The 14,748-nt window shown below is 39.1% G+C and overlaps 1 protein-coding gene across 1 annotated transcript in view; it reads left to right on the top strand.

Moving 5' to 3' along the window:
• The first annotated feature begins 9,002 nt into the window (after window positions 1–9,002).
• Window positions 9,003–14,748, top strand: part of snd1 (staphylococcal nuclease and tudor domain containing 1) — a 304,678-nt gene continuing 298,932 nt past the window's right edge. The window contains exons 1-3 of the mRNA XM_088645522.1: window positions 9,003–9,260; window positions 12,515–12,664; window positions 14,553–14,673. Coding sequence (XP_088501648.1) covers window positions 9,183–9,260; window positions 12,515–12,664; window positions 14,553–14,673 — 349 coding nt within the window. The 5' untranslated portion in view covers window positions 9,003–9,182. The remainder of the gene's footprint in view (window positions 9,261–12,514; window positions 12,665–14,552; window positions 14,674–14,748) is intronic.

Here is a 14,748-nt window from a genome sequence, read left to right as displayed (position 1 = left end):
GTCTCTCGTCTGGCCTACAGATAAAATATGTTGTAAACGTTTCAAAGGAAATATTTGAAGAGCAAATATTAGCGAATGAAAATCTATACAAGCCTCGTCGTTTGGTCTGTTTAATGACTAATTGGGCATCATTAGCAAAACCCACACAGATCTTAACACTCCAGAAAAAAGGATAGCATTTTAAAATACCATATGTTCCAAATTATACATTAACCACACGTTACCTTACAATAATATTTTCGGGACTGGAAGAATCACCTGTTTAGATTTTTTTTTAAGTCTTTGCACACCAATATCACCTTGTGAACAGAAGAAAGTGCAAATCAAATTACATTCAACGATCAGACATCAAACTACATTTGCTTTTATTAACTGAATTTTCCACTCTCTTATAAAAGCAAAGCAAACTAATAGATACTAAAGATCTGAACGTAACAAAAAAGATAAACACCACATGCGTAATTTTGTCCAACGCACAAAGATGTCCACTATAAAACCAGGTGGCTCTTACAAGTTATTGTATTTATTGACAATGTCTCAGATAAAATGCTATCACATACTAAATGGGATTCACATTCACCATTATTGTCTATTTATTGCGTTTAACACAGCGCCCAATGAGACAAATCCCTGTGATCTAACTCCTTTTTTAAAGGTAAGGAGGTCAAAGCCTTTCCAAAGCGCACACTGTTGCACGTGTAGATATATTAAGCGCCGAAGCTTGTGATAAGCACCCAGGTCGTCCACAGGCAAATTATGTTAACATGTAATTTCAAACAGTTAATATGTGTCACAGTCGCTGTCGTAGATGTACTGTATCCCCTATGCAGACAACCAGCTTTGACTTTGCTGTTTTAGATTTTTTCCAGTGTACCTTAATTGGCTGACGTGAGATGTTTGGATAAATCTTGGAATATTTTGGATGAATCGCGTATCCCCGTGTAACTGTATTTATGGCACTCATTTAAATTAAGATTTTATATACGTCAAGCATTGATTTATATGAAGACATGAGTTATAGTATGATGCCCCAGTGAATGAGGGGTAATGGAATCATTTTACAAAATTACAGGAAAGCCAACCTTGACTGACGTTTGGAAAACTGCGCTTTGTGTCCAACGTCTTTTACGCGTTGTATTTCCTCACTCTGTAAAATGTTATGCTAAGGCAAACGCCAACTGGTTGTAATCGGATTTGAAATGCGACATAAAACCACAATAAGTGGATATTTCTGTACAAACAAAAAGGAAATTGTTTTTAGTTATCACAATTACATAGATGCCCCGGTCCCGAGTCGAAAGTGCGAAATAAATTGTACATCTTTTACAATTGGAAAAATAACGTTTCACACAGATCCTTCAAATACAGTGAATAAAAGCAAATTCCAACTAACTCCTTGTTATACTGGAACCTGACACTCATAATGTGAGGTGTCGCCCAATTCTGTTTGTAATTCGCCTTTACATTTTGGGGGGGGGGATTTTGGGAAGCATCTAAGTTTCCAGGTGCTTCTTATTGCACCCTAGCATCTCCTGCAGAATCATTACGAAGGGATCCTGTATTTCTTTCGGAAGGATTGCTTAAGGGTAGTCAGCTTGTTCCCAGTGAAGATAATGTCAGGAGACGTCTCAGACAAGTCATGCGGATTTTCCATAATATGTCATTCTTTCTTTCTTTCTTTTATTGGCGCAGAGTGATCTAAGGAAATATTGCAACATCTGTCCGTTACATTAAAGTCCTACATTTGGCATCTCTAAACATCAGAACCAATGGTTATACAGCATGTTCAAATACACATTTCTTTCGGTGGAATATTGTCTCCTAGAATAGAGTACCATGGAAAGAAAATTATAGTAGAAAACATAAGTCTGTCGTGAATGACTGGTAATCAGATACTAATAACATTATAATAGTCTCTTTGCATTCCAAGTTCTCAAGAATTCACTTAAAAAAGATCTTATTTCAGACACTAAAATAAGTAAAGGGTAATGGAACACCACTCATCAGAGTTATAGATCTGGCTCAAAATGTGTAAGTGTTTTGCTCTGTTAAATGGTAATACACCATAATTAAATTCAAATATATTTTCCCAGAGCAATGTGTGATTAACTAAGTAATGCACAGTTTCTGCAGTTAAGAATTCGTATTACTGAATGAAGACTTGTAAATATCTACACATTTCAGTTGTCTTCAAGCATGCTGCAAGCAGCTTACACTGAAATAGAAAATCATAAATGTGATAAAAAAAATATAAAGCTAAAAACTGTAGGCATATGTATCATAGGTAAACCCCAAGCAGGTAATCTGTAAAATGGATTGAAACATCTAAAATTAATTAAAAATTAATTTATTCTCAATACACGTGTGATGAATTCAGCCATCGAAATATGGGATATCAATTGAAGAAAAATATTTTATTAAAAATGCAGACATCTATAAATAATACACTGATGAGAATGATTATAACTTGCTCATGAAAACAGTCTACAAAGTTAAATTAACCATTTTGTCTGTATATTTTTTTATTTTAGAAAAGCCCTGGGCACACCAATACCTTATTGTGATATAATCCTGAGGGCAATGTAATTCTGAAAACCTCAACTATATTGTTTGGGCAAGTGGCATTGGACAGTAGAGTATGACAAGCTATTCCACACTGCATAAGTATACGAAAAAATCTAGTCTTCTCTCAGCTGCCTTCAGGGTGCAATTTGGAGCTGCTGGTAGAGAATATGTAAGTGAAGTTGGAGATCTGAAGACAGTATCTGGAGAGGAACTGGGGGCTGGTTGCCGCAGACACCTTGTACATTGTCCTGGTGTCACAGTCGACATCCCCTCCTCCAGAGGGCGCTCTAATCATCTTTAGACAGTCCTTTTAATTATTAGTTCCTTGTGTGACTAGTTAAGTCGCTTATTTCAGTTTTCTTCCCCCTGCCTTCAGGGCTTAGCTTTGGAAAATGGTTGCCTCATGGCTCGCCTACCACCAGGCTTCACGTAGTGAGGGCATAGGCCAGTAGTAGTCACCCTGACCTTCTGGGCCCGGGGCCTGGGACGAAGCCCCATATTCCTGGTTCTTTTTTTTCTTGTGTCTATTCCTGTTTTGTCTCCAGAAATATCTTAATAATGGACATGTGGACTGTTTCCTGATTCTCCTGTGGACCTCCCTGGATTTGTTGCAATGGATACCTACTGTACCCTTCTCTTCTGCACAGACGTCCCTATCATCACTGAGAGCACCAACATACCTTGTGTGTCTTCCCTCAACTCTGTTCCCTATTCCTTTCCAGATTTGCCGCCTTGCATAGGTTCTTAAAATACTCTTTCAATGGGAGCCTATGCAGATCTTGCATTCCAAGCATTCTGATGCCTGCTTACCTCTGAGGAGCTCTGGTGCCATATCTGTGTCCCAGAAACAAGCCCTCTTAGTGATGAGGACAGAGCCTATGTCACTGACCTGAGCAGAAGCCTTACAAGATGACTTGTGCAGTCCATCACAGTATAATTATTAATAATTATTATTTACACTTATATGGCACTTTTCTGGACACTCCACTCAAAGCATTTTACAGGTAATGGGGACTGCCCTCCACCACCACCACCACCAATGTGCAGCCCCCATCTGGATGATGCAATTGCAGCCATAGTGCACCAGTACACTCACCATACATCAGCTATCAGTGGGGAGAACAGAGTGATGAAATGCGATACTCTGAATTTTGGAATTTCAGTTCTGTGATATGCTGGTCTGGCCCCTGTCCTGATTCCTGTCTAATCTGGACCCCAACTCATTTTGTGTACAGATACCAGCAATATTGAATGCAGTGCAATGTCTGGAGTGTCTGCAGAGAAGGAGCAGATATTGTCTTCAGCTGACCTCTCAGCAGTGCAGAACAGAACCACTGTGCAACATGGCAGAAGCTCCAGGTTATCCCCCACTGTTGAATCTACCTCTGTGTTGTGCCTGGTTTCTTCAGCAGCCAGACCACACCTCACTCTCCTGAGTCCACAGGACACCAGGGGGACCCTGGACCCTATTGAACCAGGGGGACAGATGGCATACTTACCAGAGGTCCTACAGTGTTACAACTTCCACAAGAAGCACCAGGCAGGGAAGAGATGCATGAATGTAGACATTCTGTCATGTTATCCTTGCTATTTGAAGGATTGCAGTGCTGCAGGACCTTATCCAGGATGAAGAAAAGAGTACTATGTGTTGCATGGACTAATAGGAAAGCTTGTACAGCATGGTGGGACTGTTGGAGGAGGACCTGGGGAAACTGACTTGCAAAGACACAAAGAACTGAGAGATTGGGCTGCTCTTTCACTTGAGGGTCAAAGACCTCAGGGGATTTTCATTCCCCGATCTGTAAGTCAACAATGCACTCTGCACTGCAGGACAGGTCCATTTCAGACAATTCTACTGTCCCCAGAGGCATCACAGGTTCATGTCAATGTGGAACACTAGATCTGGACCTAAGGACTTGTACCTGGCCAAAAAGGGCCCCCTGGATCACCCCTGGTCCTGACTTTAGTGGCATAAGATGAGTGCAGAGTCAAGAACTGAGCAGGGGAAAGCTGATATGACTCCACATTAAAGCGGAGCCAGCAACAATATGTCCTGGTGACCATAGAATATTTCACCAGGTGGCTCAAAACATATGTCCTGGCGGACTAGAGCTGCACCACAATTTCCAATGTCCTAGTAGCTTTTCACTTTTTGAAATGATTTGTCAGAATTGCCAGTACCTTGCATTGCCTTGTACAGATGAAATGTGCCAGGGGTTTTGTCTGGTTGAAGATATGTGGCAATATATGGTGGTGCTCTGCAAGGACCAGTCGACAGCATACCAGTTCAGAGAAAATCACAAATTAGGTACTGTAACTGGGAACTGAATCCGTGAAGCGGGACTGTCTGTCCCTCAACAGAGGGGTGACCACAGATAGGGGGTTCCAGTGTGTAACATTCATCCCAGTCATTGAGGACCACATGACAACAGAGGTCACCTCCACAGCTGGAGGACTTTGAAAGCAAGTGTAATGCTCTACTTTACACTCGTTCTGCATCACATTCTGTGTTTTAACGCCATTTCAAGCAGATGCAATACCATGTGTTTGAATGAACACAACGTTTGCTCTTTGTAGCTTCCAGCTACTGTAGTTCTTGCAAGCACCCTGCAACAGTCTGAGCAGACTGTCATGATTATGTTGGTGAAACCCTTTACACTGTTGTTTGTTACATCTCAGAAGGCTAAACTGCAGAAGAAAACGAGCACATTGCTCCACTCTTTTAAAAAGATTACTGTCATGGAAGCCGGAAAGAGACCGGCGAGACGGGAAAACCCTATGCGAAGCGGCAGGAACGGAGCAAACAAGGGGGTTCGCTCCGGGCTCAAGGTATCGGGTGGAGTCGGGGACGAGACATAAGCCTTCAGGTAGCAGAGCAAACTGGTAAGGCAAACCTCTCGACAACCAATCCCAATACCGAGCGAGGAGGAAAGGACAATAAATAGTAAACCTCCACCAGACGCACCTGACGCACCGGAAGCACATAAATAGGCGCAGGGAAGCAAGGAACCGGACAGAAAGGTGGAGCGCCCTCTAGGGCTAGGAAGAGGTGCGTGACAATTACCTTGCCCCAGGAAATTTGAAGTTTGTTAAACGATGCATCTATGTGTCGTTATCTCAATTGGCTTGTTAAACATTGCATGAACCATGGTTAAATATATACAAGTAATGGACTACCGTGTAGCGCCATTTCGAAATTAATAATTATTTTTTTTTAAACCATAAAAACTGTTACAGGTGAGAGGAGAACATTTGGCTCAACTAGTTGAGTTGACTTTAAGGATTTTGAAAATTTGTATCAGGTGTTTTGTTTTTAAACTACAAAATATTTATGGGACTCTCTCATTGTTTTCAGTGAAATAATTTACTTCATTTTCATAAAAACAATAGTAGACCACAACAGTTCCTTGTTCAAATGACTGGCTTTAAGCTATGAATTGTCCTTGTATCCGTTACAGCTGATCTCCATGTAAACGTATTGGGGTCCACCGAATTAGAAGATTAGAGACTAAAAATCTATGCTGCTCCGGGGTGGTAACAAGCAAATAAAGGACTTTGCAAGAGGAGGAACATAATGGAGGTCCCAATTATTTAAGACGGCTTTGGCACGTGTCAGTAGCATGAAGACTTGATTTAAGTTGCACCTTACACATCTTTACAACAAAATTGGTGAGCTGGGTGTCTGCAGAGACTCTGAGTGCAAAGAAGGTGGCACCTATCATTTCAACAGTCTACAGAGAATGTTTTGGCAGCTTTTGCTGCTGTTTTTCCAAGTATGACAATTGATTACCTAGAAATTCAAATTAGGTTTCTTCTATTCTTAAAAAAATGGATCTATGCAATGGATCTATAATGTCACACTGCCAATTACAGAACTGTGTTTCCTATCATTTACCTCTGGAAACCTCAGGAGGAATAGAATCTCTTCCTCCACATTGGTTTGTAATTTAATTTTTATTTTGAAAATACACATATATCTTAGAGTCCACGACTCTGCCAGACTTTTTACAGAATTCAAAGCTCACTCCAATTAGAATTTCCCATGACTTAATTCAGGGGTGATGTTTTATGTACAGTACAGACACCTTAAATTTAATTTAGAATTAAACCGCTTCTCTCAGTGACCTCTGATGGAGTGGTGTTGCATCCTGTCTTGTATCTGTTGTTAGCTGGAATAGTTTCTGGTTCTGTTGAAACCCTGTATTAGATAATGGATGTTTGCCCGTTATGCCTTCTGGCATGTACAGAAGGGGCACCAAAATCCTGTTGCTGTTTCCATGACATTAGTTTTTAATGGGACAGGGTTGTTAGCCTTGTGCCCAACCTTCAATATGGAGAACCTGGCACCTGACATGGGACACGAACCCACTACCCTGAGATCAGGGGGGCTCATGCTCTACCAACAGAGGTAGTCGGGGCCACCGAATTGGATAAGGCAGTTAGAAAATGGATGGATGTTTTTCTTGGAAAACTAGTTGTTTGAAAGCTGTAGGTTTTGTTTGATCCTAAATCCAAAATTAACACGTATATTTGTTTGTTGAGCATTACCATTTTTGGCTTATGTAAAGCAAGAAATAAACTTGATGGCTTGTACACATAAAGCTTTATTTCATTATTTGGTCTTACAATAAATAGTGTATTTTGTTGCCCAGGGTTGAATTGGAATCCTGTGATTTTACAGGTATGTTTTAAAGAGTGACTGTGATAAAAAGGTAATTTGACTTTTAGCCAAAAAATTTGCTCAGTTAAAAGGTCAGAAGTGACTTGAAAAATAATAGATTAACCTGCAGCCTGAAATGACCCTTTCATGCCTTGGATCCACCATTTCAAATACAGTATTATAGTATAATGTATTGAATATATATGTACTATATATTCACATACATTTACTATATACTTTACTATACAGGAATCTAGGTTGTATCCCAGTTTATTTTAACAATGTACATATAAAAAGAAAGGAACTTTTTACCATTCATAGAGTGAACTTACAACAGGATATTTTAAGTTTATTAAATCCACTACTTCAAAAAGCAATGGAACAAATCTTACAACAATTGCTCAAGATAAGGGTAGTACTCATGGGCTGGAAAATTGCTAATTCAGTGTCCATCCATAAAAAGGGTGACAGTATTGAACCATGTTCAGTAATTATAAAATTAGTCATTGTGACTAATTTTACATATAACATTAACTAAATAGTAGTTAGATTTAAGCTACATGATCATCAATATGGAAATAAGATGGGTAGAGGGTACTCAATATAGATATAGAAAAAGTAAAGCATACTTAATTATCTTGTTCTTTGAGCAAGCAAATATAATTTGGATATAATTTGGTATACTTAGTGGTAAATTCTCTTTGAAAAAAGATTAACTGTTCAGATAAAATTCAAGAGTGGGGAAATAAATGGTAGATGATGTTTCATGCAGACAAGTGCATTTGTAGTGTAGACAAATATCTATGTTCAAAATTGGAAATGCTTAGCTTAGAGGCTTCATATAAAACACATGTTTTTTGACAATTTCGATCTTCTAGGAAATGTTGAGAAATGTTCGATATACATAGCAATAAATAACTGCTCTGGAATCAATAAGCTGATATCAACCAGGAGGGTTAGATGGTCAAATGGCCACCTCAGATCTCAGATTTGTAAATATTCTCGTTTTTATATCTATCTTTTATACCTGCATTCCACGTTAAGGTATTTTTTAAGTTTCTCTTTTTAGTTTTGCAATGGGCCGTGAGAGCACAATACACAATACACAATATTAAGTTACTTGTCTGCAAAGATGTCTTTACAGTTACTCGATGCAAGGGAAAGGATAGGATTTGTGAGTCGAGACGCACGGATAAACGGAGCGCATTTAAACACACACCCTTAAACATACGCGCACCCAACAACAAATCGATAAAAAAGTATGAACATTAAGATGTTACGTCCCTGGTGCGAGAGTGTTGCTTTTTTTTGTTAATTATACACTTCGGTATCCGGAAACATCATTTTCGAAACCTGAATCGGCACTAACACGCATGCACATACACACGCAATAGCCTACTGTGTATGAATGAAATTTTCAGATAGCCAAGACGAGCCTATCAATAAACGTAATTCGAATCAAAACGTTAGTAAACATTTTCAGTTATAATGAAAGTAAAATGAAACTGTTTTACAATTGATTTAAAAAAATACATAGATCTAGGCAGGGAAACATGCCTCTTGAACACCATAATACAACAGCCGCGCGAAAACCCAGCATTATGAACATCCAGGCAGCTGTAAACTCCAGTATAGCGGAGATTGATGCTGACGTGTCGTTCCCCCTCGGAACCCGGAAGCTGTCTTCTTTTCAGAATGACGTAGCTCTGGAATTGGCCTATTGCTACAATGTCTTGCCTTGACTGGTAGCCCGGAAAAGGTAACAATTTGACGTGTATATCCCATGCATGCTGGGGTTGCATGGCTCCGTGTGTTTCCGGTGTAGTGAATGTGTAGAGTAGCATTCAAGTCTGTCTCTCTTCTTGGGCTGCAGGTCTCGGCAGAACAGTTACTCAGACTCTCGCTTCTTCTTATCCTGAATCCCACGGACTGTGCGTGAGACTTTAAACCAACGAGCATGGCATCTTCGTCGTCCTCCCAGGCTCAGGCTAACACTGCTCCGAGTTTGCCGCTGCAGAGGGGAATAGTAAAGATGGTAAGAACAAAATACCCAGCAGTAGGAAGCTCGGGATTGAAGTTCTTCCGAACTGATCCAGGAGACTTCTTTAAGGTTCATAAATTGCATGCAGTGATAATGCCATGATTGTTAGCGGACTTAGGCGTATGGTAGCATTTTACAGTCAGCACAGGTGGAACTTCAAAGTAGAGCTGCAACAAAGGTGGCTGTTTCAGGTATAGTTTCTTGCCTGGAAAAAAAAAGTGTGTTCGAAAGTATGTAAATGTATAATTAGAAAGCGTGTAGTTACTTTTAATGGTCACATGAACGATGTTCTTGATCAGCTTAAAAGGTTTGTTTGCACAGGCTTCGATTGTTTTGAAGAAATAAATATTTTTTACTCTTTATCATTCAACTACACGTGTAACGGGGAAGACCATCGTCAGGAATGTATTGACGCCTTGGAAGGCATGTTAAGCCGTGCATTGACTGAGATATACTGTGTAATTAGTATTGAACGAGTCATCTCTCTGATTTACCCAATATCCACGCTTTTAAGCTCTGTAGTAGTAGAGAGTGAAACGTATGTCGTGGCTTGTTTGGGGGGAGGGGGAGATCAGATAAAATAGTTTTGGGAAAGGTCAGGTCATTCTTTAAACTAGATCAACCTTTAACCTAAAATCACGCTTACTTTAACCTATATTTGGAGGGCACCATGGCGGGAACAAGTGTTTATAATGCTCTCTGTAAAAAAGAAAAGATTGCCCAAGCTTATCAAGACCGGTAAACTTCAGCATGATATAGGTGACCAAAACTTGGGGAAGTCTGAATAGTTATCTGTCACGCGGAGATAAAAGTTTAATAACTCCTGGATATTTGTAAAAGCAAGGACTGTGTCCAGTTGTATGTGGAGAAACTGACACGTAGCTCTGAAAGTCTCCCAAGTGTGCTACGCTTTCGCTGCAGCGGAAACTGAATTGGCTTGCGTTTTCGGAAATGTAGGGTATTTTGTTTTTTTCGTGAAAAGTTAAGCAAGCTGCAATGATTTTGTCACTGGTTACCGTAAGCAGTTGGGCCCGTTGGTTTTAAATCCAAAAACTGCATGTGTTCGGCTGGAATGGCGGTCGGACCCAAAGCACATTTGTTTAAAAATCGATGTTGGCAGAGACTTGGAATAACGTGCTCTTTTTGCGAAACGGCTTTTCCCCCTGTGATTTTATAATGACTGATTTCCTCTTTTTTGAGGAATTAAGCGTTTTGATTCTATAGTTTCATTTTTAAAGAAAAGCTTGTTAAATAACCTCTTTGGAGGTATTAAAATGTTTGCTAATGCGTCTGCAACGTTTTCGCGTAGTGATATTTTTTTTCTTTCGGTGGTTTAGAAAATATGAAGTATTTAACTTCATTTATTTTGACTTAAAATGTAATATAAACAATAACCCATACAGGCGACTAATAAAACAACTCAACGTGGCTCCATTGAAACCCAATGACAATTGCATTGGATATATGTGTATTTTAATCATGGGGTTTTAATTTAACCTTTTATTTGCCTCTAAGATTTATTTTTATTGGGTTTATGAATGTAAATAATTGATCAACTGTACAGCTTTTCTGCTCCCTAAAATTGTTTTGTGGTAAAATGGGTAGAGCTTCAGATGCATTGAAATGACAATAAATAAGAGTGGAGAAGGGAAAATGATTATTCTTCACAAATGCATGCTTGATCCTAGGCCAAACAGCTCCTTGTCACAAACAGCCTATCTTCTAAGTGTAATGTAAATGAAAATTTAAGCCTCGAGGCCACTGCCGCTTGTTGTCCTTTGAAAAGTTTACACTTTGGATAAGTTCAGTTGAAAGTTTAACTGGTATCAGTTGTGAAATGATATAATGGTTAAAAGACTTCCAAGGGCGTTTCACTCCCTTTAATGTTCACGATTTAAAAACATGCAAACAAAAAGTTAGGAAATTGCTTGTCATATTAAGTAAGAAGTAAATAACGAGTCTCTCTTGGACTTTTTAATGGTTTGTCCACAACCATTTTATTTGTCCATGTGTTAGTGACAGTATTCTGTTTTACTGGCAGGAGTTATTAGGCATGGTGGTTTATACTTAAATTATCCGCATCCATATTTAGGGTCAGCTATTCCAAATGTCTTCTAGTGCTCCTTAATGTTTCGGCTGTGAAGCCTTCTTCAGGTGTCACACCTGAAGAAGACTACATAGTCGTAACGTTGTCTCTTCTCTTTTTCTTTCAGCATGGAATAAACCTTTACCTGTTCCTTTGCAGCCTATGCATGCTGACACAGATACTTACTAGAGCTTCATTAATTGTTTTTCCGTGCTATAAACTAGTCCTTCAGTTGAGGAATCTTCTTTGAATGGGAGCATTTTTTCAGAAAAAGTTTTAAATGATTCCCTGGAAATGTTTCTGTGGAATTTTGTTTTTCCCATACATCTTGAAAGGCTTTTACCATAAATGAAAAAAGGTGCTATAATTGTCTTTTCAGTGATTTATTGAATTTTCACAACAGTCACCTACAAATGTGAAAAATAAGGTTAAGAGTGAAGGCTGTTGGGAGTCTTCACATCAAGCTGCTGCTGGTCATTTCCTCCTGGAAAACTGCTTTGCTAACTTAAAAGTTTGTTAAAATATTGCAAATACGTATGGAAATAACCACCTTTACAGTTATAGCAGTTTTCTTAATTGTAGGGTAAATGTGTACTTACATTTAAAATGCTGAGCTCTGGTGAAAGCTGTAGGCTGTTGAGCAAAGTAGGTGCTAATCAATGCTAAACAGCATTATCCTTCAGGTGTTATTCAGAATGTGCTTAAAAGTAACTGCACTGAGGTTAAAGTGCGAGGATGCTGATATACTTCTCTTAGGAAATGCACAACAAATTTATCACTTCTTAATTAAAACATGAGCCAATGTAGCAAATTCTTCACAATTTGATGTATTCATTCCAAGTATTGGAAGTATTCATTGGTAACACTATAAATTGCCATTAATTGCATGCATTCTCTTTAATATACTGTCAGTATGGTTTCTAAATGTGGTTGCTCTGCACCGTCATTTAATGTGTTTTAATTTAATAAGGTAAATGTTTTGTTAATTATTTTTCTGCTTTGGCAACACTGTAATTTGGAATTAAAGCTCTTTGAATCTGAATTAAAACCACAGACCTACCCACCCCAACTTAAGGTGAATTTAAGTTGGCTGTCGTGTGTTTCCGCGACCTGCTCACACAATTGCAGGCCTCTCAGACGCGGGTTGATTTTCTCGTGCCAGGTGCTGTCGGGATGTGCCATCATCGTCCGGGGACAGCCACGAGGCGGCCCCCCCCCGGAGAGACAGATCAACCTGAGCAACATCCGTGCTGGCGCTCTGGCCCGAAGAGCTGCTCAAAACCAGCCCGACACAAAGGACACCCCTGATGAGGTGAGAGCACAAGTGGCAAAGTCCACTTAAGTCATACTGCTGTTGTCTGCCATTTTTCTTCCCTGTGTTGAAATAGTGTCTTCTGTGAATATGGTTTGATACAATCATACAACTATATCACTCCAAAGCTATGAACACATTTTTAATCCTACTGATCCTGTGGCATTCGGTTTAGTTTCTGGAAGGCCCTGATCCAGGAACTGATCTGGCAGGTTTCCCTAAAATACCTATTAAGTTCAGCAAAAATCAATGTATACTATGTATATTGAGGATGATAAATTAATGGTTATCTATAAATACTGTTGGTTCTTCTGGACAAGGAGAACTAAGCCAATAGAAACCCAAGCACCTTAGCTTATTTCATTAGCTAAGAAAGATTTGTGCAGGCGCGTACTGATATGTTTTATGCTTGATCTAAAATACGCTCTTTTTTCTGGGAAATATTTACATAATCAACAGTTGATGCACCTGGAAATTAAATTTAATGACAGTAGACCTATAAACGTGCCACATAAAAGATATGTAGGGCAGACATGATCTAATAGTTTTAAGATTTACAGTCTTATTGTAAGATCTTCTTATTGAGACAATCTTATTGTCAATGTAATTTTTAATTATTTTTTACAAGAAGTAAAGATGCACTTAAAATACAGCAACTGTAGAATGGTCATGATTGCTAAATAGTATTGAGAGAGATATTGTGATTATCTAGTCTTGTTTTCTGTACTCCAATTTCACAAGAACTTAACTGTTCATGATATGGGGCTATAGCTCCTTTACAGCCAGATGAGAGAGAGTTTGATAAACCTGTAGATAGTGTAATTTGATCATTGCACACCTTGGTGGAAATTGAAGAATTGCAGGATTGTCCAGTTGCATCAAATAATTCTTAAATCTTTCTTGGTCAGCTGTACAATAAATATTTGTACAGAAGTGTCTCAACATTTTCTGCTCTGAACCCTTGTGAATATGCTAATTTGGCTATAACTTAGTCCACCCCAGAGACATAGGTAACATTCCCTTATATGATAGTTTAAGTAATAATGCATCGCTTTAAAGTTAACTTAAGTAACATTGATCAACGAAAAGAAACAACAGTAATCACACATCTTTAGTAATCAACTAAAACAAACATAAATCCCTGGTCTGTATTCAGTCTGCACTTTCTCCCTCTGCCTCTGTGATTATCATGCCGCACTGCAACGAAATGGGCAATAATATTGTCAGAGATCCTGTAAAGTCGTCTCCAGTCTATCATTCCCCACACCGTTGAAACGGAACTTGGAGTTTTTGTTACAAGATGAAAACCAGACCAGGTTGAGATGTAGTGGGTACCTGGGCAGGTGGCAGGGGGGAGCTCACTTGTTAGGTAGATTCAACCCATGATCCTAGTGTTTTGCCACTACTTTGAAAGGTGTTGTGAGCAACCTTCAACTTATGAAGGCTGAAAATCTGGCTGAAAACGCCTGTTTTTTTTCCCCATCTAAGACCCTGTCGGCCAGACTGAATTGCGAGTTGGTGAATTTACGAATCTTAAATTTGCAGATGTAAAGACTCTACTATACCGCAAGCATGTTGGTAAATATCCAACGTGAGTGAACTGACATGAAGATATCCGTGCCTTTTCTTTATATTGAATTAAGATGCACAGTTTGGAAGCATTAAAGCTATGTTAATAAAGCTGTCGAGTTATAATTTAGGTGCTTTATCAAAAGCAGTGGGATTAAAATCTCAAACCTCAGCTGTGTCCCAAAGAGTTGATCCAAGCTGGTTGATGGTAACGGCGCTTGTATGGTGTGCTCCAAAAAATGAATGAGTTAAAAGAATGTGTTGTGTTACTTATGTGTGAGATGCCAGAATAATCAAATTGTCAATGCCTTCATTGTAGCCATGGGCCTGGCCAGCCCGCGAGTTCCTTCGTAAGAAGATGATTGGGAAGGAGGTCTGCTTTACTGTGGAAAACAAGACTCCTCAAGGAAGAGAGTATGGAATGGTGTACCTCGGTAAAGGTATGGCTGTTTTTACAGAAAGAAGCCTTGAAATACAGATACCTGTTTTGAAATGTAATTTTTTTTTCTGAAAGC

The sequence above is a fragment of the Lepisosteus platostomus genome, chromosome 9 (assembly GCF_059453375.1).
Source record: "Lepisosteus platostomus isolate fLepPlt1 chromosome 9, fLepPlt1.hap1, whole genome shotgun sequence".
NCBI classification, from domain to species: domain Eukaryota; kingdom Metazoa; phylum Chordata; class Actinopteri; order Semionotiformes; family Lepisosteidae; genus Lepisosteus; species Lepisosteus platostomus.
The sequence above is the reverse complement of the archived record's forward strand: the minus strand, read 5'-3'. Positions and strand labels throughout refer to the sequence as shown.